Below are 21,401 nucleotides of genomic sequence, written 5' to 3'. Positions count from 1 at the left end.
TTATGTGGTAAGTTCTAATACTGATTTCTGTAGTGGTGGGAAGTTTGGATAAGTATACCGCTAAAGCACTTTGGTCATATAGAGTATAGTCACTAATAAACATAATGAAATTGATATTGTCTATGTGTTGTGCTAGAATGAGCTAAAGTACAACTAGGTATAAACTTATAATATAAAAATACAAATTAAAATGGTACTTGCAATTGCACTAGGGTCTGATATAGGTTGTTAACAAGAACAATTGCACTAGGGTCTGATATAGGTTGTTAACAAGAACAATTGCACTAGGGTCTGGTATAGGTTGTTAACAAGAACAATTGCACTAGGGTCTGGTATAGGTTGTTAACAAGAACAATTGCACTAGGGTCTGATATAGGTTGTTAACAAGAACAATTGCACTAGGGTCTGGTATAGGTTGTTAACAAGAACAATTGCACTAGGGTCTGATATAGGTTGTTAACAAGAACAATTGCACTAGGGTCTGGTATAGGTTGTTAACAAGAACAATTGCACTAGGGTCTGGTATAGGTTGTTAACAAGAACAATTGCACTAGGGTCTGATATAGGTTAACAAGAACAATTGCACTAGGGTCTGGTATAGGTTAACAAGAACAATTGCACTAGGGTCTGGTATAGGTTGTTAACAAGAACAATTGCACAAGGGTCTGATATAGGTTGTTAACAAGAACAATTGCACTAGGGTCTGGTATAGGTTGTTAACAAGAACAATTGCACTAGGGTCTGGTATAGGTTGTTAACAAGAACAATTGCACTAGGGTCTGGTATAGGTTGTTAACAAGAACAATTGCACTAGGGTCTGGTATAGGTTGTTAACAAGAACAATTGCACTAGGGTCTGATATAGGTTGTTAACAAGAACAATTGCACTAGGGTCTGATATAGGTTGTTAACAAGAACAATTGCACTAGGGTCTGGTATAGGTTGTTAACAAGAACAATTGCACTAGGGTCTGATATAGGTTGTTAACAAGAACAATTGCACTAGGGTCTGGTATAGGTTGTTAACAAGAACAATTGCACTAGGGTCTGGTATAGGTTGTTAACAAGAACAATTGCACTAGGGTCTGATATAGGTTGTTAACAAGAACAATTGCACTAGGGTCTGGTATAGGTTGTTAACAAGAACAATTGCACTAGGGTCTGGTATAGGTTGTTAACAAGAACAATTGCACTAGGGTCTGATATAGGTTGTTAACAAGAACAATTGCACTAGGGTCTGGTATAGGTTGTTAACAAGAACAATTGCACTAGGGTCTGATATAGGTTGTTAACAAGAACAATTGCACTAGGGTCTGGTATAGGTTGTTAACAAGATCAAGAGTATAACTAGATTTAAATTGACAAAATAAAATTCACAAATTAAAGTACCAAAAGAATAATAATTAAAAAATAACAATGGCAATGACTTGGTTATAATATGATAGTAAGATGGTAGACAGGTACACAGGTACAGGTACACAGGTACAGGTACACAGGTACAAAGGTACACAGGTACACAGGTACAAAGGTACACATGTACACAGGTACAAAGGATAATATAAAGGTTGGAGTTGAATATACAAACTTGAAAATTTGGCAACAAAATGTTATGGGAAGTATAAAATAATGATTAATGTACAAAAATAAAATTGACTGGTAGTAAATATGGTGTTTAATAAAATTTTAGTAAGTAATAATGATTACAAAATAAAGATTAATTAGCAAAAAAAAAAAAGTGAAAAAGTAATGTTTATTTCAAGTATTAAATTTTAAGAACAGTTATTTGGATTCAATATTGCCCTGGTAGTTATACTTGAGGTTATTTGGCAGTACAAGGAATTTAAGAGTACTCTAAGATAGTAAATGTGGTATTAAAACAGGTTATGGTAATTAGACAAGTAATGGTAATAGGAATCATTTGTTACTAATCCAGGATCCCGGTGTTAGTTGGGAAGCTGAGACGGTGGCCCTGAAGGTGGGGTATTGTAAGTTTATTCAGGTATACACAAAATATCATACATAGCAGCACATGTGTAGGAACCTGGATAACCCAAAAAAGTCAGTGACTTATTTCTACTGTGGTCTTTGTGATAATTATTTATATTTAAATGTTAAAAACGACCCGAGTGTCTCTAGAGTCCCACAAGACTAACATACATCAGAAAGTTACAATTTGATTTTTGTGTAGAGTTCTCCCTAGTTGTGTGGGTGGAAGGTCAATTAATTCGACATTGTGTACACGTGAAAAATCCCCAACATAATTTCTAATATGATTGAACAGTTGGAAAACAGGAATAAATAAATTTGATATAAACAACATGCTGAAAACACCTAACCAAGACAGGACTCATAGAAATGGATTCAAGTTGAACAAATATAGATTTAGAAGGGATATAGGGAAGTACTGGTTTGACAATAGAATTGTTGGTAAGTGAAACTAGCTCCCAGGTTGTGTCATTGAGGAAAGAACCTTGGGTAGCTTTAAATATAGGTTTGACAGATATATGGGTGGGTGTGGGTTGGACCTATCTAATATAGGTCAGGAGGCCTATTGTAGTGTTCCCTTATGTTCTTATGAATGTAAGAGTATATGATCTCACCTGCTTGACGTTGGCAAGAGTGACAACATCCTGGAGGAAGGAGTAATGGAGGTCGTAAGTCACTACCAAGTCACATTGATTCATCTCTTGCATCACCAGTCTCGTCAGTACCTCCTTCAGTGACTCCAAGGGCTCCTCCACAGACTGCCTCCGGCAGCAGCGTCTTATCAGACTCCTGCTTAGGGAAGAGCCGTTCGTATACGGAAGGTGTTCATCTGGTAGACTCCCACGTTCTTTGTCTTGGGAGAGAATTTTCAGAGTGTCATTGCTAAACTTTGTAAATGGAATGTCAGGAAGTGCATGTGGAGGGCCCTCTGGAGACGGGAGTACCTCCCTGGAGGCTTCTTCAGGAGGCCAAGCTTCCACTACTGGCCTTCTCTTCTCTAGGCTTCCATCCACTAGGCTTCCATCCACCACCACAAGCACCATCACCACCATACTCCAACAGGTGGTCATTATCGGTGTACCTAAAATATAGATCATTGATATAGTGTTACGAACATAGTCAGTTGGTCCCTGAGTTATAGTGCTTTTCGTAACAAAAACTTAGTACGTCTAGGTACTCACTTCAGAGGAAAAGGAATTTTCTTAGTTTCTATTTAATTTATTAATAATCATAATCACTTAAATTCACCTTCATATTTTGCACTATGAGTAGAATACTTTTACCATTCCTCATTAAAACAACACAGTACTGGGTTTAGTATTTACAAATGGCTCTGAGTGAGTCACGAAATATTAGTATATGCACATGCACAGGCGTTGCCTAAAAACTCTAACACATTAATAGATTTCTTATGATAGGGTTCACTTTACAATAAGTCCTCATACACTACAGAGGCTTGCTCACTTGGCTTCACTTTCTCTAAGAGCTTCTCAACCGCCTTCTCCAACCGAGATAAGTCTTAGCAGTAAGCTCCCGAAAATTCCTGGGATTTTCTAGGGAGGCGAAAGGTGGTTTAGAGGTGGATACTTCCCTCGACCCTTCCTGGTCCAAAGGAAGGTATGAACTGAACTCTGTGAGGCTTTACCAGCCCACTTTGTCTCGGTCGGAACAGGGGTTGAGCAGCTCAAAACACCTACTGGTGCTTGGCCAGGTCACCAGCAGTTGACACTAATTAAACGACCTACCTAAATATAAAGCTAAGTAATACGACCAGATAATATTATAAAGTCGAGTAAATCCATTTTAGCTACTAATGGAATTACTCCTGAATATAATATTAAATGAAATAGCAAAAATAACATGTAAAAGTATACCATTGTGATAAGAAACAGTACTTAAAATGAACAAAAGGGTGTAACATATAGACACTACAAAACTGCTATTAAAATCTGACGTAGATGACTAGTGATGATTAATTAGACACATGTGCAACACTTGGGTATTTTTAATGAGGAAACATTCGCCACACAGTGGCTTCATCAGTCCATACAAAGGAGAATGGTGAAGATCAGGAAGAGTTTGAGGTTATCAGTCTCTCAACCTTGAGTTGAGGTAATCAGTCCATCAATCTTGAAAAGAATACAGCAGATGTGTGAAGCAGTGGCTTATATACTGTAGACAGGTGAGGTGCAGCAGTCGTAGGTGGTATCACACTTGACAAATCCAAATGTGGAAGTAGGTCATGACTGAAGGTTGGTATGTGAAGAATTCCCTGTATTACGATCCCAAGATGTTGTCGGTTTTCTGAGCCATATGTCTACATGTCTAGCGAAACACACACACACACACACACACATACACACACACACACACACACACACACACACACACACACACACACACACACACACACACACACACACACACACACACACACACACACACACACACACACACACACACACACACACACACACACACACACACACACACACACACACACACACACACACACACATTACAATGTTTTAACGTGTATTTCTTTTCACAGAGATGTTTATTATTAATGGTTTTTCGATTTTAACATTTTGTTGTATATAAAGCAAAATTTGATCGTGTTTGGGTGGTAAATTAGGTTTAAAGCCTATCGACCACTCGAGGGTCATTAAGGCTGTTACCTGTACACCAATGTTCAAAAATACTATAATACCAAATGTACATACAATATATACACTGAAAGACATACACATCTCGGTGTATATACACTAATAGACATACACGTCTTGATGTATATATTCTATTTTATCGTTTAAACAAATCTTGTTAAATGCTCTAAAATCAAAGCAATGAAGTTAGATGTATATGTATAAATTTTATCGAAAATATAAATGACGTGCGACTGGTTTAAAAGACAATAATGAAGAGAGTGAAGGACTTATGTGCTCACCCGTCGTTAGTCTGGAGGTTACTGAGGTCCCCCTCCGAGTTGCTCCCCTTTTATTATGCTGGGTTAGACTGGAAGCCATGTTCTGGAAATTACCAGTATCTGCTGGAACCCATATCTTGGAAACTTCCAGTACCTACTGGAACCCATATCTTGGAAAGCTCCAGTATCTGCTGGAAGCCATGTTCTGGAAATTACCAGTATCTGCTGGAACCCATATCCTGAAAACCTCCAGTACCTACTGGAACCCATATATTGGAAACCTTCAGTATCTGCTGGAAGCCATGTTCTTCTAAAAGATATACACAGATTTTTTTCTGCAAAACATAGCTAATGATTTCTAACATCAAATTGCAAGGTAGTCACTTAGCATCTGAATGGCCCTAGGGCCCATTCAGATGCCATTCAGATGCCATTCAGATGCCATTCAGATGCCATTCAGGGGATATGAATAACACACTGAAAACATCTAACCACAACAGGACAAATCAAGATTTATATATATAGGGAGGAACTGGTTTGGCAGTAGAGTTGTAGATGAGTGGAACAAACTCCCAGGCAGTGTTGTTGAGACATAAGGACTTTGGGTAGTTTTGAATATAGGACAGGTGCATGAATGGGTTAGACTTGCCAAGCATGGGCTAGTAGGTCTGCTGCAGTGCTCCGTCGTCCTCGTATTTGTCTTCCTTAAGAATTCACTTCGTAATTACGTGGCTCCTTTGTTTCGCATCCTGGAACAAAATTGACCTAATTATTATTATTATTATTATTACTATTATTATCGTTATTATTATTATTATTATTATTATTATTATTATTATTATTACTATTATTATTATTATTATTATTATTATTATTATTATTATTATTATTACTATTATTATTATTATAATTATTATTGTTATTATTATTATTATTATTAGTAGTAGTAGTATTATTACTATTATTATTACCATTATTATTACTATTATAGTCATGTTCCAACTTGTGTTCCAACAGTCATGTTCCAACTTGTGTTCCAACAGTCATGTTCCAACTTGTGTTCTAACAGTCATGTTCCAACTTGTGTGTTCCAACAGTCATGTTCCAACTTGTGTTCTAACAGTCATGTTCCAACTTATGTTCTAACAGTCATATTCCAACTTGTGTTCTAACAGTCATGTTCCAACTTGTGTTCTAACAGTCATGTTCCAACTTGTGTTCTAACAGTCATGTTCCAACTTGTGTTCCAACAGTCATGTTCCAACTTGCGTTCTAACAGTCATGTTCCAACTTGTGTGTTCCAACAGTCATGTTCCAACTTGTGTGTTCTAACAGTCATGTTCCAACATGTGTTCCAACAGTCATGTTCCAACTTGTGTTCTAACAGTCATGTTCCAACTTGTGTGTTCCAACAGTCATGTTCCAACTTGTGTTCTAACAGTCATGTTCCAACTTGTGTGTTCCAACAGTCATGTTCCAACTTGTGTTCTAACAGTCATGTTCCAACTTGTGTGTTCTAACAGTCATGTTCCAACATGTGTTCCAACAGTCATGTTCCAACTTGTGTTCTAACAGTCATGTTCCAACTTGTGTGTTCCAACAGTCATGTTCCAACTTGTGTTCTAACAGTCATGTTCCAACTTGTGTGTTCCAACAGTCATGTTCCAACTTGTGTTCTAACAGTCATGTTCTAACTTATGTTCTAACAGTCATGTTCCAACTTGTGTTCCAACAGTCATGTTCCAACTTGTGTTCTAACAGTCATGTTCCAACTTGTGTTCTAACAGTCATGTTCTAACTTATGTTCTAACAGTCATGTTCCAACTTGTGTTCCAACAGTCATGTTCCAACTTGTGTTCTAACAGTCATGTTCCAACTTGTGTTCTAACAGTCATGTTCCAACTTGTGTGTTCCAACAGTCATGTTCCAACTTGTGTTCTAACAGTCATGTTCCAACTTGTGTGTTCCAACAGTCATGTTCCAACTTGTGTTCTAACAGTCATGTTCTAACTTATGTTCTAACAGTCATGTTCCAACTTGTGTTCCAACAGTCATGTTCCAACTTGTGTTCTAACAGTCATGTTCCAACTTGTGTTCCAACAGTCATGTTCCAACTTGTGTTCTAACAGTCATGTTCCAACTTGTGTTCTAACAGTCATGTTCCAACTTGTGTTCTAACAGTCATGTTCCAACTTGTGTTCCAACAGTCATGTTCCAACTTGTGTTCCAACAGTCATGTTCCAACTTGTGTTCTAACAGTCATGTTCCAACTTGTGTTCTAACAGTCATGTTCCAACTTGTGTTCCAACAGTCATGTTCCAACTTGTGTTCCAACAGTCATGTTCCAACTTGTGTTCTAACAGTCATGTTCCAACTTGTGTGTTCCAACAGTCATGTTCCAACTTGTGTTCTAACAGTCATGTTCTAACTTATGTTCTAACAGTCATGTTCCAACTTGTGTTCCAACAGTCATGTTCCAACTTGTGTTCTAACAGTCATGTTCCAACTTGTGTTCTAACAGTCATGTTCCAACTTGTGTTCTAACAGTCATGTTCCAACTTGTGTTCCAACAGTCATGTTCCAACTTGTGTTCCAACAGTCATGTTCCAACTTGTGTTCCAACAGTCATGTTCCAACTTGTGTTCCAACAGTCATGTTCCAACTTGTGTTCTAACAGTCATGTTCCAACTTATGTTCTAACAGTCATGTTCCAACTTGTGTTCTAACAGTCATGTTCCAACTTATGTTCTAACAGTCATGTTCCAACTTGTGTTCTAACAGTCATGTTCCAACTTGTGTTCTAACAGTCATGTTCCAACTTGTGTTCTAACAGTCATGTTCCAACTTGTGTTCCAACAGTCATGTTCCAACTTGTGTTCCAACAGTCATGTTCCAACTTGTGTTCTAACAGTCATGTTCCAACTTGTGTTCTAACAGTCATGTTCCAACTTGTGTTCCAACAGTCATGTTCCAACTTGTGTTCTAACAGTCATGTTCCAACTTATGTTCTAACAGTCATGTTCCAACTTGTGTTCTAACAGTCATGTTCCAACTTGTGTTCTAACAGTCATGTTCCAACTTGTGTTCTAACAGTCATGTTCCAACTTGTGTTCCAACAGTCATGTTCCAACTTGCGTTCTAACAGTCATGTTCCAACTTGTGTGTTCCAACAGTCATGTTCCAACTTGTGTGTTCTAACAGTCATGTTCCAACTTGTGTTCCAACAGTCATGTTCCAACTTGTGTTCCAACAGTCATGTTCCAACTTGTGTTCTAACAGTCATGTTCCAACTTGTGTTCTAACAGTCATGTTCCAACTTGTGTTCTAACAGTCATGTTCCAACTTGTGTTCCAACAGTCATGTTCCAACTTGTGTTCTAACAGTCATGTTCCAACTTGTGTTCTAACAGTCATGTTCCAACTTGTGTTCCAACAGTCATGTTCCAACTTGTGTTCCAACAGTCATGTTCCAACTTGTGTTCTAACAGTCATGTTCCAACTTGTGTTCTAACAGTCATGTTCCAACTTGTGTTCCAACAGTCATGTTCCAACTTGTGTTCCAACAGTCATGTTCCAACTTGTGTTCTAACAGTCATGTTCCAACTTGTGTTCTAACAGTCATGTTCCAACTTGCGTCATGTTCCAACAGTCATCTTCCAACTAGAGCTCCAACAGTCATGTTCCAACTTGTGTTCCAACAGTCATGTTCCAACTTGTGTTCTAACAGTCATGTTCCAACTTGTGTTCTGACAGTCATGTTCCAACTTGTGTTCCAACAGTCATGTTCCAACTTGTGTTCTAACAGTCATGTTCCAACTTGTGTTCTAACAGTCATGTTCCAACTTGTGTTCTGACAGTCATGTTCCAACTTGTGTTCCAACAGTCATGTTCCAACTTGTGTTCTGACAGTCATGTTCCAACTTGTGTTCTAACAGTCATGTTCCAACTTGTGTTCTAACAGTCATGTTCCAACTTGTGTTCCAACAGTCATGTTCGGAGTATGAATAAGAAAAGTGTAATCCATAGGTCAGTTCAAGTTGTGAAAGGTGTGGGTAACTTTGGTATGACTTGTGGAATACTCAAGAAGGTCAGGTCACAAGGGTCAGTTAGCATATTCCACCTCAGTGAGTTTCAGTCTTTTGACGTTTCTTCAGGAGACTTTGTTATATTGTCTTGTATTTATTTTTAATAATAATAATAATAATAATAATAATAATAATAATAATAATAATAATAATAATAATAATAATAATAATAATAATAATCTTTATTTCTACAAGTACGTGTATATGTACATGTACAACTTTATTTAATATTTTTTCTACAATTACAAGTACACGTACACGTACAACTTATTAATTCTGTTATATACATTACAAAAAGCTTTATACAAACTATTTTTATCTTCTTATTAAACTAGTAACTCTCATTTTATAACACTTAACATATACATAACTTTTCCTTAATCTAGGTGTTCCTACTTATGTGTTTTTAAGTTATTCTCAGTGATTCTATAACTCGAAATAGTGGAATGAAACTACGAGGTAGAAGATGCAACACAAACGTATGCAGAGCTTTTTATCAACATGAATGTGTACAAAGGTTATAGAATATGTTGATTCTATTCTATAATGATTATTCCTTTATTATATAATCAAATTATAGCTTAATGGAATAAACTTCGTGCTGAAGCTATAAGAGCGATGATTTTTTTTTTTCAAAAAGCCCTTTCTTATGTAGAGCATTTCGAGTAAATTAGGTTAATTTTGTCCAGGGATGCGACTCACACCAGTCGAGTAACACCCAGGTACTCACTTTACTGTTGAGTGAACATGGACATCCGGTGTACGCAAACACGCCCAATGTTTTCACCCTTGCCGGAAATCGAACCTGGACACTCAGGGAGAGCTTTTATCACCAGGCCCGTGGCCTGGTGATACAGGATTACCCGTCCCTGAAATCCGTGCTGGTTGTTGCAGATAAGCTCATTCCTTTCTAGTTGCTCCATCACTCTTCTCCCAATCTTCTCCATGACTTTGCAAACAATACACGTCAGTGACACGTGACTATGATACCCAACACACACTGATGTATATAAGTAACAGTTACTCTGGAATACCTAATTATATTGAACAAATGGGGGGGGGGGAAGATTGCTTAACTGTCATAAGGGCAGATCACCCTTATGGCTGTAAGGCAGCTGAGTCAAGCCTGTTTTTCTCAATAGAATAGGTTATACTATAGACACACAAACACACAATTTAAATAAGTAGTTTATAAAGTTGTATTTCTTTTGTAAATGTAAAATAAGTGTGGTAAAATGGTGGTAACTAGAGAATTGTGCTTAGCAACAGTTTTTTGTTGTTTGACGGGTGTGGGAGGAGCTTAGCTAGGTCCCCTATCCTCTCTCTCTTCTTTGGCTTCAAGCTGGAAGGACCTCTTGGTCCTTCTTTCTATTTTTTGGGCATTGTGTGTGCCCCAGGGGTGAGTTTTATAACTTAAGTTGTGGCCACCATACCCAGGGTGACTAAAGTGTGTAAAAACACTGGTTATATCAGAAGAAAGGGCAATTTGTCCAGATTCACCATGTCCAGGGGTGTGCAGGCTTATGCTGTGCAGGCTTATGCTGTGCAGGCTTATGCTTTGAATATGTGAGTGATGTAATTGTATATTTTGTACATATCTATTTAGAATACAGTTATATTTTTTATAGAGGTAGTTTAAATAACCTGTGAAGAGGGCTGGTGAAAGGATTTCAGAGTGAGGATAATAAATCATGTATGTAAATATTACCCTAGACTGAAAAGGCCTTTGTGTAAAAGCTACCCCACACTGGATCATGTAGTGAGAAGCTTACTATCAAAGTAATAAGGGACAACAAAATAACAGTGATAATGATGGTCTAGTAGCTAGGAATGATAACCTTTACTATATGTAATACATACATAGGTCAGTGTGAGACAATAGAAGCAGTCAGAATGATGACAAATTCTCACTCCCGCCGGCCTACTCCACCAATTTTCAAAAGTCTAAATCTGCTCACCATTAAGAACATCCATACTTATTCATGTGCCTGGTGGCTAAAGCTCCTGCTTCACACACGGTGGGCCCGGGTTCGATTCCCGGCGGGTGGAAACATTTCGACACGTTTCCTTACACCTGTTGTTCTGTTCATCTAGCAGCAAATAGGTACCTGGGTGTTAGTCGACTGGTGTGGGTCGCATCCTGGGGGACAAGATTGAGGACCCCAATGGCCCATACCTGCCTAGTATGGGCCAACAGGCCTGCTGCAGTGTTTCTCCTTTCTTATGTTCTTAAATAAGTCAGACAGTCCTCGATGACGCACTGACTTTCTTGGGTTATCCTGGGTGGCTAACCCTCCGGGGTTAAAAATCCGAACGAAATCTTATCTTATCTATCTTATCTTATACACAGAATAATACACGTAAATATAAATCCTCCACTCAAACTTCTCACCAACCTTAACAGGACACATGACCACACCACAAGACACAGATCTCTTTTTGATATACCTCGTGTCCATATCACACTGTGTAAAAACTCTATACACATAAAGGGCCCCAAAATTTGGAATTCATTACCAGAAAATACCAAAGTAACCCGGTCTGAAAATCAGTTTAGGACTCTTCTCAAAACCCACTTAATCACCCTAGACTACATACACAATACTCAATATTTAAAATTACCAATAAATCTACCAATTATCTAAATCTTAAAACTTCATGACTAGACAACCTAGCTCATATATTGACAAATTACCACATAGAAGTATACATACCTACCAAAACCTGTATTACCCTTCACCAAATTGTAGCAGTCCCATACTGTAAACTACTGTTAACTACTGTAAACTACTGCAAACTACTGAAAACTACTGCAAACTACTGTAAACTACTGTAAACTACTGTAAACTAATGAAAACTACTGTAAACTAATAAAAACTACTGTAAACTACTGTAAACTACTGTAAACTAATAAAAACTACTGAAAACTGAAAACTACTGTAAACTACTGTAAACTATTCCTGAATCACGTCTCATAAAAAGCACTTTTGAATACTTGAACATATCCTTTTATTTGTATAAATTAGATTCACTTATTATTAATAGAACTACTGTACAACTAGGATATTTTTTTTAGTTATAAGTAGTCAGTAAGACATTAAATTAAGTCAGCCCATAATGGCACGGCATATTAGAGCCTCTCATTGCACTGCAACCCATTATTGTAAAAATGTAATCTCAATGTACTACTTGCAAAGAAATAAATGGGTGTGAATATTATCTCAGACACCACCAGACATGTATACACTGTACTGAGGTAAGTAAGAAGAAGAGTAAATATATCTTATGTAAATTGTGTAAGGGGTGGGTGCATAATGGATGTGTTCTATTATGGTAATGGTACCAGATTTCATTTTGTTTGTAACAAATGCACTTTGGCACAGTGATGATATTGATTTAACCAGTTTTAATACAAATGACCCCTTGCCATATATTTATTTTTTATTTATTTATGTCTTTGCAAATAGTACATTGAGATTATATATTTATAATAATGGGTTGCAATGCAAGAGAACCTCTATTATGCCTGGCATTACGGGCTGACTTAACATTATTGGCTTACATACTACTTAACACTAAGAATTATATCATAGTTGTATAGTAGGATAGTAATTATATGATAGTTGTACAGTAGATTATTAATTATAAGTGAATCAAATTTGTATAAGACAAAAGATATATTAATATATTCAAAAATGTTTTTTGTGAAAACAATCATTCAATTATATTCCTGTCAACAATGGATAAAAGGTTCAAAGTGATTGTTGACGTTATAATGTGGGAGAACATAAGTATGTGTGGACTGAGTATTTAGCATTTAATCTAGGGTGATTAAGTGGCTTTTGAGAAGAGTCTTAAATTGATTTTCAGACTGGGTTATTTTAACATCTTCTGGTAATGAATTCCATATTTTGGGGCCCTTTATGTGCATAGAGTTTTTACACAGTGTGATATGGACACGAAGTACATCAAAATGAGATCTGTGTCTTGTGTTATGACTATGTGTCCTGTTTAGGTTGGTGAGGAGAAGTTTGAGTGGAGGGTTTATATTTGCGTGTATTGTTCTGTGTATGTAGTAGGCACATGAATAAGTATGGATGTTCTTAATGGTGAGCAGATTTAGACTTTTGAAAATTGGTGGAGTATTTTGGCGAGAGTGAGAATTTATTATCAATCTGACTGCTGCCTTTTGCTGGGTTATTAGGTGATTTAATGTTGTTGATCCCCATGCACAAATTCCACATGTGAGATAAGGGTATATGAGTGTATGGTACAGTGCCAGGAGAGCTGATTGTGGAACGCAGTACAATATCTTTGATAGTATGCCTACAGCGTTAGAGATTTTCTTGGTGATTTGTTGTATATGTGTCTGGAACTTAAGGCTACTGTCAAGGTGGATACCTAGGAATTTTCCCTCTGTAAATCTTGTGACTGATGATCCGTTTATCGTTATGTTAAGTGAAACATTTGCAGCTTTGTTTCCAAACTGAATGAAACAGGTTTTATCAGTATTCAGGGTAAGTTTATTAGTCATCATCCAGGCAGATATTTTCTGCAATTCGGCATTGACAGTGTTGGCGAGTATGACTGGGTTTGAGTGGGAGAAGATATGTAGTGTCATCTGCAAATAATATGGGTTTGAGTAGCTGTGATGCATTAGGTAGATCATTGATGTAGATGAGAAAGAGGAGTGGTCCCAGGACACTTCCTTGTGGGACTCCTACTGTGGAAAAGTTTGCACCATTTGCATACACATATTGAATTCTGCTACTAAGGTATGATTTTAGGTAGTTAAGGGAGTGGCCTCAGATACCATAGTGCGTTAATTTAGAGTACAGCAGTTCATGGTCGACTGCATCGAAAGCTTTACATAAATCAATGAAAATGCCCAGCGGGAATTCTTTCTTTTCGAGTGCGGTATATATTAGTTCTAGCATGTGTATGATAGCATCATTTGTGCTTTTATTATTCCTGAATCCAAACTGACAAAGGTTTAATGTGTTGTGTGAGACGAGGTAGGAATAGATCCATCTATGAATTAATTTTTCAAAGATTTTAGAGAGCAGTGGTAAGTTAGATATTGGTTTATAGTTATTTAAGTCAGCTTGATCAACTCCTTTGTGGATCGGAGTGACTCTCGCTATTTTGAGGATTGATGGGAAGGTAGATGATTCAATGGATTTGTTAAAAAGAGTTGCAATAATTGGTGACAATACTTGAGAAGCTTTTTTATGCATAAAAACAGGCAAGTTGTTTATGTCTCCTGCCTTGTTTTTAAAGGTGTTGACGAGCGAGACTTCTAGTGGGTTCGTTGGAGCTAGGAATAGTGCATTTGGGTAGGTACCAGTGAGGTAGTCTGATGGACGGGTGTTTGAGCTTGGTATTTTGTTCCAAGAATTTCAGATAGAGTTTTCCAGATCTTTTTTATATCACCTTTGATGTTAAGTCATCTATTTTCATAATACAATTTTTTAGATCTTCTTATCAGGCTGGTAAGAGCTGACGAGTGAAGTTTAGACTGTTCTCTAGTTATTTGACCCATTCTATACTGTTTTTCATATTTGTGCTTTGTGTTAATGGATTTGAGGATGCTTGGTGTTAGCCAGGGACTATTCAGTCTCTTTACTGTGATCTGTTTAGTTTTTTTGGTCAATGTCTGTTGTAGAGGCAATGGCCTTTTTTTTTTTTTTTAGAAAATTTCTTATACATTCATTCATATCTGTATATGTTTCAAGCTCATTTTGCCAGTCGATGTTATTCATAGCTGCTATAAAGTTGTTAACTGCTGTCTCGTTATGTAGTCTGAAGGTTACTTTAGTAATTTGTTGTGGCAGTTTGCCTAGATTAGTTATGAGAAAGGTTGGGAAGTGGTCTGTAGTGTTGTCTGTGATTATGCCTGATTTTAAAGGGGATATTGTGTTTGTCCAGATGTGGTCTATTAAGGAGATACTTGTCTCGGTGATTCTTGTAGGTTTAGATATTGTTGGTAGCAACAGGCAGTTGCTCATAGTGTTTGTGAATTCAGTTACTTGTGGGTCCTGGTCGTGTAGTATGTTTATGTTGAAATCTCCTGTTAGTAGTAGGTGGTCTTTATTCATGTGTGCATCAGTAATCATGTTTCCTAGTTTTTCACTAAAGTGATAAATGTTTGACTGTGGTACTCTGTAGATGTTTATAACTGTGAGTTTTTTTTGCAAGTCTTTTGATTTAAATTTGGCTATGATATATTCACCATGTTCGTCCCTTGTGCAAGATTTTTTGATACATTCGAATTGATTTGAGTAGTGTATAGCTGTTCCTCCCCCTTGCTGGTCTGTTCTACAGTTGTGTATGGCCATGTAGCCAGGAATGGTATAGACATCTGTAATATCAGGCTTAAGCCAGGTTTCTGTGAGTGTGATGATTGATATATTGGAATGAAGGGAATTGAGTAATGTTGTGAGGTTGTCATAATGTTTGCTCAAGGATCTGACATTGTAGTTAAAGATGGTTATGTTATTGTTTGCTCTGAGTAATGTCTGCTTGATCTGCTGTATAATAATTACAGTTGCTGTTTGATTCGTGTAATTCGTGTATTGATGATTATGATTGTTTTATGAAAATAAGCCTTCACTTTATTCATGTCAACGCAAGATCACTTTTTCCAAAATTGGCAGAGATTAAGATTCTAGCTAACAGAACTATGGCGGCAGTTATATCCATCTCTGAATCCTGGTTGTATGATACGGTGGCTGACGACGAGGTCAAAATAGAAGGTTACAATATAAAACGCTTAGATAGGAACAGAAAGGGTGGTGGAGTATGTGCCTACATAAGGAATGACTTAGCTTACAACCAAAGACCTGATTTAAATGACAATAAACTGGAGATTCTATGGTTTGAAGTGCTGCTTCCCAAGACCAAACCCATCTTAGTAGGAACTAGTTACCGCCCTCCCACCCATGAACAGTTCTTAGAGGACTTTTCCAGAGTCTTGTCCAGACTTGAGAACAATTGCGAGACAGTTATACTGGGAGACTTCAATATGTTTTCAGCAGCAAAATAACGGGCTATGCAAAAGGTATAAGCAAATTCTAGGTTTAAACAATAGTTACACTCAACTAATTAATACACCAACCCGGATGACAGTTCTCAGCCACCATAATTGACCACATACTTCGTAACCGCGCTGAGAACATTAGTCAGTCAGGCGTCATTACCACAGGTCTTAGTGATCATTTCATCATTTACTGCACCAGGAAAATCACTAGGGATAGGATAGGCCTACACAGGACAATAAAAATGAGGTCAACTAAAAACTACAGTAAAGAAACACTGGTAAATAGGCTACACAATTGTGACTGGACAGAGATAACAAGTTGCACGGACGTAAACGATGCCTGGGAAAAATTCAAAACAATGTTCACTACCATCCTTGATAATATTGCACCAGTTAAAGAGGTTATGATTAAACGAAGAACTGAACCCTGGATGACTACTGAGATATTAGATAACACTATGTAACAAGATTTCACTTTTGTGGTGTTCCTGGGAAATAAGCATCATTTCCCAATTCTTTATAACTAAACAAAATTTAAAAAACAATTTTGATCCCAGAACTTTGCTTTTGAAACACTTTCAAGAAGACAATGATGTTCTAGGGCTTTGCTTAGCAAATATAAAAACAGGAGCTCACAAGCCAGCATTCAGTTCAGCTCTGGCTGCCTGAGAAGACACATCAGAAGAGTGAAATGGCATCAAGAGGCTGCAATCATTCTCCAGATGTATTCTGCTACACATCTGGTCAATTCAATAAGACAAGAGCAAAGAAGGTCTCTGTAAGAGCATCTAAAAAAATGTGTGAAGCGTACAAGTATATTTTGGCATGTCAGTTGTGGACCAAGACAAGACCTGGGCGCCTCATGTTGCTTGTGAACATTGTAAGAAAACATTGGAAGGTAAGAAAGTCAAAAGTTATACGAAGGATAAAATCTTGAATAGGAATACTTTTTTAAATGAAATGTATGTAACAGAAACTAATTCTTTTGTTCTTTTAGAGGATGATATAGAGGAAGAAAAAGAACCATGAAGTTTGGTGTTCCTGGAATATGACGTGAACCCACTGATCACTCAACCAACTACTGCTTCTGTCTGGTGGATCCTTCCAAACGCTGAACTGGTAAAAATCCACCTATTTCCTATCCAGACCTTCCCTCTTCTATTGCACCAGTACCACACAGTGCTGATCTTTCTGTACCTACACCTCCAGAAAGAAGTCAACCGCCAGAAGAGCACAGCAGCAAATCAGAAAATGAAGAGCACAGTGAACAAGACGATGATCTCACAGGTGCAGCTGTTGGGAGGAATCCTTACTACCCAAACCAGACCTCAATGACCTTATCAGAGATTTTGGTTTGACAAAATCAAATGCTGACCTTTTGATTTCAAGGCTCAAGGAGTGGGACTTGGTGGATGAAAGTTTGCAAGTGACAAGCCAAAGAAAACGTCACCAACATTTCTCAAGCTTCTTCACTAATGAAGACAGGTTGTGCTACTGTAATGATGTATCAGGTCTGTTTGATGTAATTGAAATTGCATGCAACCCAGATGAGTGGAGATTCTTCATTAACAGATCCTCGAGAAGCCTAAAAGCTGTACTTCTGCACAATGGCAATAAGTATCCATCTCTTCCTTTAGCTCATTCAATGCATCTTAAGGAGGACTAGAACAGTGTCAAACTTCTACTGGAAGCTTTGAACTATGATAAGTATGGCTGGGATATTACTGGAGACTTCAAAATGGAGACATTTTTTATGGGACTCCAAGGAGGTTTTACCAAGTTTCGCTGTTATCTTTGTCATTGGGATAGCAGAGGCAGAGCAGCACATTACCAGAGGAAGCAATGGCCTCAAAGAATTGAGTTCTCAGTAGGAAGACATAATATTAAACATAATCCATTGGTGGATCTTCTAAAGATTCTGTTCCCTCCATTACACATCAAACTAGGGATAATGAAACAGTTTGTTACAGCTCTTGACAGAGAGTCTGCTGCCTTCAAGTATCTTTAAGACTTCTTTCCCAAGTTATCAGAGGCAAAGGAGTTCCCCAAGGTAGTATTCTGGGTCCCTTATTATTCCTGTGTTATGTAAACGACATGCCCATCAGAGTCAAGTGCAAATTTCTACTGCATGATGACAGTGTTCTGTTAGTGTCAGGTAAAGATCCACAAAATATAGCTAATGTAATAACAGTGGAACTGGAGTCCTGCAGCAGATGGTTAGTTGACAAGAAACTATCGTTACACCTCGGGAAAATGGAAGCCATTCTCTTTGGCACGAAACATAAACTGAGAAGGGTAAATAATTTTAATGTCCAGTGTAATGGGGAGGCCATCACTTAAGTTTCCTCAATAGCCTCTGGTGTGGAACTCTATCGACAGCATTACTGAAGTCCATATGCACAATATCATATTCATTACCATGATCTACCTCCTCAAACACCTTAGCGAAAAAAGTTAGTAAATTCGTAAGACAGGAACGCCCCTTTTTAAAACCGTGTTGAGATTCATTAATCAATCTGTGCCTGTCAAGATGGCTACGAATTGCTTCGGCAATCATTGATTCCATAAATTTTCCCACTATGGAGGTAAGGCTTATTGGTCTATAGTTCGAAGCCAAGGACCTGTCACCTGCCTTGTAAATAGGTATTACATTTGCCATTTTCCACTTATCAGGCACTATGCCAGTTTGTAGTGATATGTTAAAAAGATTAGCCAAAGGTATGCTAAGTTCCTCTTTACATTCCTTTAACACCCTTGTAAACAGTTTATCAGGACCTGGGGATCTGTTAGGTTTTAGTTTCTCTATTTGTCTGAGGACCATGTCACTAGTTACCGCAATCGTGCATAGTTTATTATCATCCTGTTCTACATAATCTATTATTTCAGGAATATTGCTAGTATTTTCCTGGGTGAAAACTGAGAGGAAGTAGGTATTGAGAATTTCACACATATCCTTATCACTGTCATTGATCTCACCAGTTACTCTTAAGTGGGCCAATCTTGTCCCTAATCTTACCTCTGTATAGCTGAAAGAACCCTTTTCGGTTAGTCTTTGAATCCCTTGCGACCTTAGCCTCATAATCCCTTTTTGCTTTTCTTATTCCTTTCTTTATTTCTCTCTTTAATTGAATATATTGATTTCTTAACTGCCCATCCCCTCTTTTGCTACGCCTATATATGCCTCTCTTTTGACCAATGAGATGTTTTAATCTATTGTTCATCCATTTGGGATCATTTTTGTTAGATCTAATTTCCCTACTCGGAACAAAAGTTGTCTGGGCAGCTAGAACTATGCTCTGAAAAACGTCATATTGGCAACCAAGATCACCTACCTGACCCATAGTCAGGACATCCCAATTTAGCCCACCCAGGTAATTTTTCAGTCCCATGAAGTCGGCCAAGCGAAAATCTTGGACAGAGATTTGATTGCAGTTATCTGGGTAATTCCATGATATATTGAAACTAAGTGATTTGTGATCACTTTCCCCAAGCTCATCATTAACCTCAAGATTATTAATTAGTGAATCTTTGTTGGCAAGAACCAAGTCAAGCAGATTGTTTCCTCTAGTTGGTTCTGTCACAACCTGTTCTAAAAAGCAATCCTGAACAGCATCAAAAAAGTCACTAGACTCAAGATTTTCTGTCATATTGTTCCAATCAATTTGTCTAAAGTTAAAATCTCCCATTATCACAACATTTTCATGTCCAGATTCCTCATGAATTTCGTCCCATAACAGCTTACTGCACTCCCTATCAAGGTTTGAGGGCCTATAAATCACACCCAAAATAATTTGTCACGACCCTCGAGAAACTGTAGCCAAACAGATTCTGTGTTCGATGTTTCTAATCTTATATCATGTCTAAGACAACAATTTAAATTTTCTCTGATATACATCGCCACTTCACCACCCTTCCTGTTGACCCTATCAGTGTGGAATAGTTTATAACTCTGTATGTTGCATTCAGAAGCATTTCTCTATCTTTCAGGTTGAACCAGGTCTCTGTTATGCCAATAATATCTATATTACCTACACTTGCAAGTAATCTTAGCTCATCTATCTTATTTCTTAGACTCCTGCTATTTGTATAGTAAACCTTAAGGGAGCTAGTCACTCGTTGCCCTCTACTATCTCTCTTTGTTTGTTGATCAATTAATTTGCCATTACTAGCAACTTTATTTTGAAAATTGTATTTTAAACATATCCCTGAGGTATCCCGGTAATAACTGCTGCTTTTAACCCTAATGCTGCAGCCTGATTGTTTCCCACAAACACCCATACCTCTATAATCTATCAGTTTAAATTCCTAGACAAGTCATCAATTACCTTCTCAATTGAATTGGCTAATGCAACCACTCCATCCCCAGAGAGATGAACCCCATCCCTTGCATACATATCACGTTTGCCAAAGAATAGGTCCCAGTTATCAATGAATGGGATTGCAAGTTCCTTGCAGTACCTGTCTAGCCAGCAATTTATACCAATTGCCCTAGACATTCATTCATTGCCCACTCCCTTTCTAGGCAAGATGCTACATATGACTGGGATCCCTCCCTTAGACCTAACTACTTCTATGGATAACCTGTACTTATCCAGCAGTTCCTCTCTCCTGCCCTTCCCAATGTCATTACCCCCAGCACTAAGACAGATAATGGGCTTGTTCCCATTACCTGCCATAATATTATCTAACCTGCTGAGTATGTCACCAACACCAGCTCCAGAAAGGCACACTCTCTGTCTGACCTTTCTGTTTCTGTTGACCTAGCAGTAAGTAGGTACCTGGGTGTTAGGTGACTGGTGTGGGTAACATCCTGGGGGACAAGATTGAAGGACCATAATGGTAATAAGACAGACAGTCCTTGATGACGTACTGACTTTCTTGGGTTACCCTGGGTGGCTAACACTCCCTACCCTGGGTTATCCTGGGTGGCTAACCCACCCTACCCTGGGTTATCCTGGGTGGCTAACACTCCCTACCCTGGGTTATCCTGGGTGGCTAACACTCCCTACCCTGGGTTATCCTGGGTGGCTAACACTCCCTACCCTGGGTTATCCTGGGTGGCTAACACTCCCTACCCTGGGTTATCCTGGATGGATAACCACGATTGATTCACTTTATTTTAGAGAATTACCCATTTCCCTATGCGGTGTACTCCTACGGGTTTAGGGCTTCCCCCATGAGTATAATACCAGACGAGGCTCAACAAGGTTCTCAAGGTCACTAATTACTAAAATGAAATTAAAAATGTCAATTTCTTTGCGAAGCTCACAATGTGTGGGTAGCCTATCATAAAATATTTATTACAATTAAAGGCCTCTAGCAACGCACAAGTATTTCGAGCTTATAACTGAAGTACGTCACTTTGACG

The 21,401-nt window shown here is 38.0% G+C and overlaps 1 protein-coding gene across 11 annotated transcripts in view; it reads right to left on the bottom strand.

The window, feature by feature from the left end:
• Positions 1-21,401, bottom strand: part of LOC128686940 (glutamate receptor ionotropic, delta-1) — a 135,461-nt gene that overhangs the window by 26,935 nt on the left and 87,125 nt on the right. For 4 of the 11 annotated variants that reach the window (XM_070082621.1, XM_070082620.1, XM_070082627.1 and 1 more), the window contains 2 exons: positions 5,560-5,659; positions 2,599-3,065 (listed from right to left, as the gene is read on the bottom strand). In XM_070082621.1, the coding sequence (XP_069938722.1) occupies positions 2,599-3,065; positions 5,560-5,566 (474 nt within the window). In that variant the 5' untranslated portion in view covers positions 5,567-5,659. The other 7 variants (XR_011391698.1, XM_053774240.2, XM_070082626.1 and 4 more) reach the window with 4 other exon arrangements.

The sequence above is a fragment of the Cherax quadricarinatus genome, chromosome 7, assembly GCF_038502225.1.
Source record: "Cherax quadricarinatus isolate ZL_2023a chromosome 7, ASM3850222v1, whole genome shotgun sequence".
In the NCBI taxonomy this organism is placed as follows: Eukaryota; Metazoa; Arthropoda; class Malacostraca; order Decapoda; family Parastacidae; genus Cherax; species Cherax quadricarinatus.
Note: the sequence above shows the minus strand (reverse complement) of the source record. Positions and strands in the feature narration are given on the sequence as shown.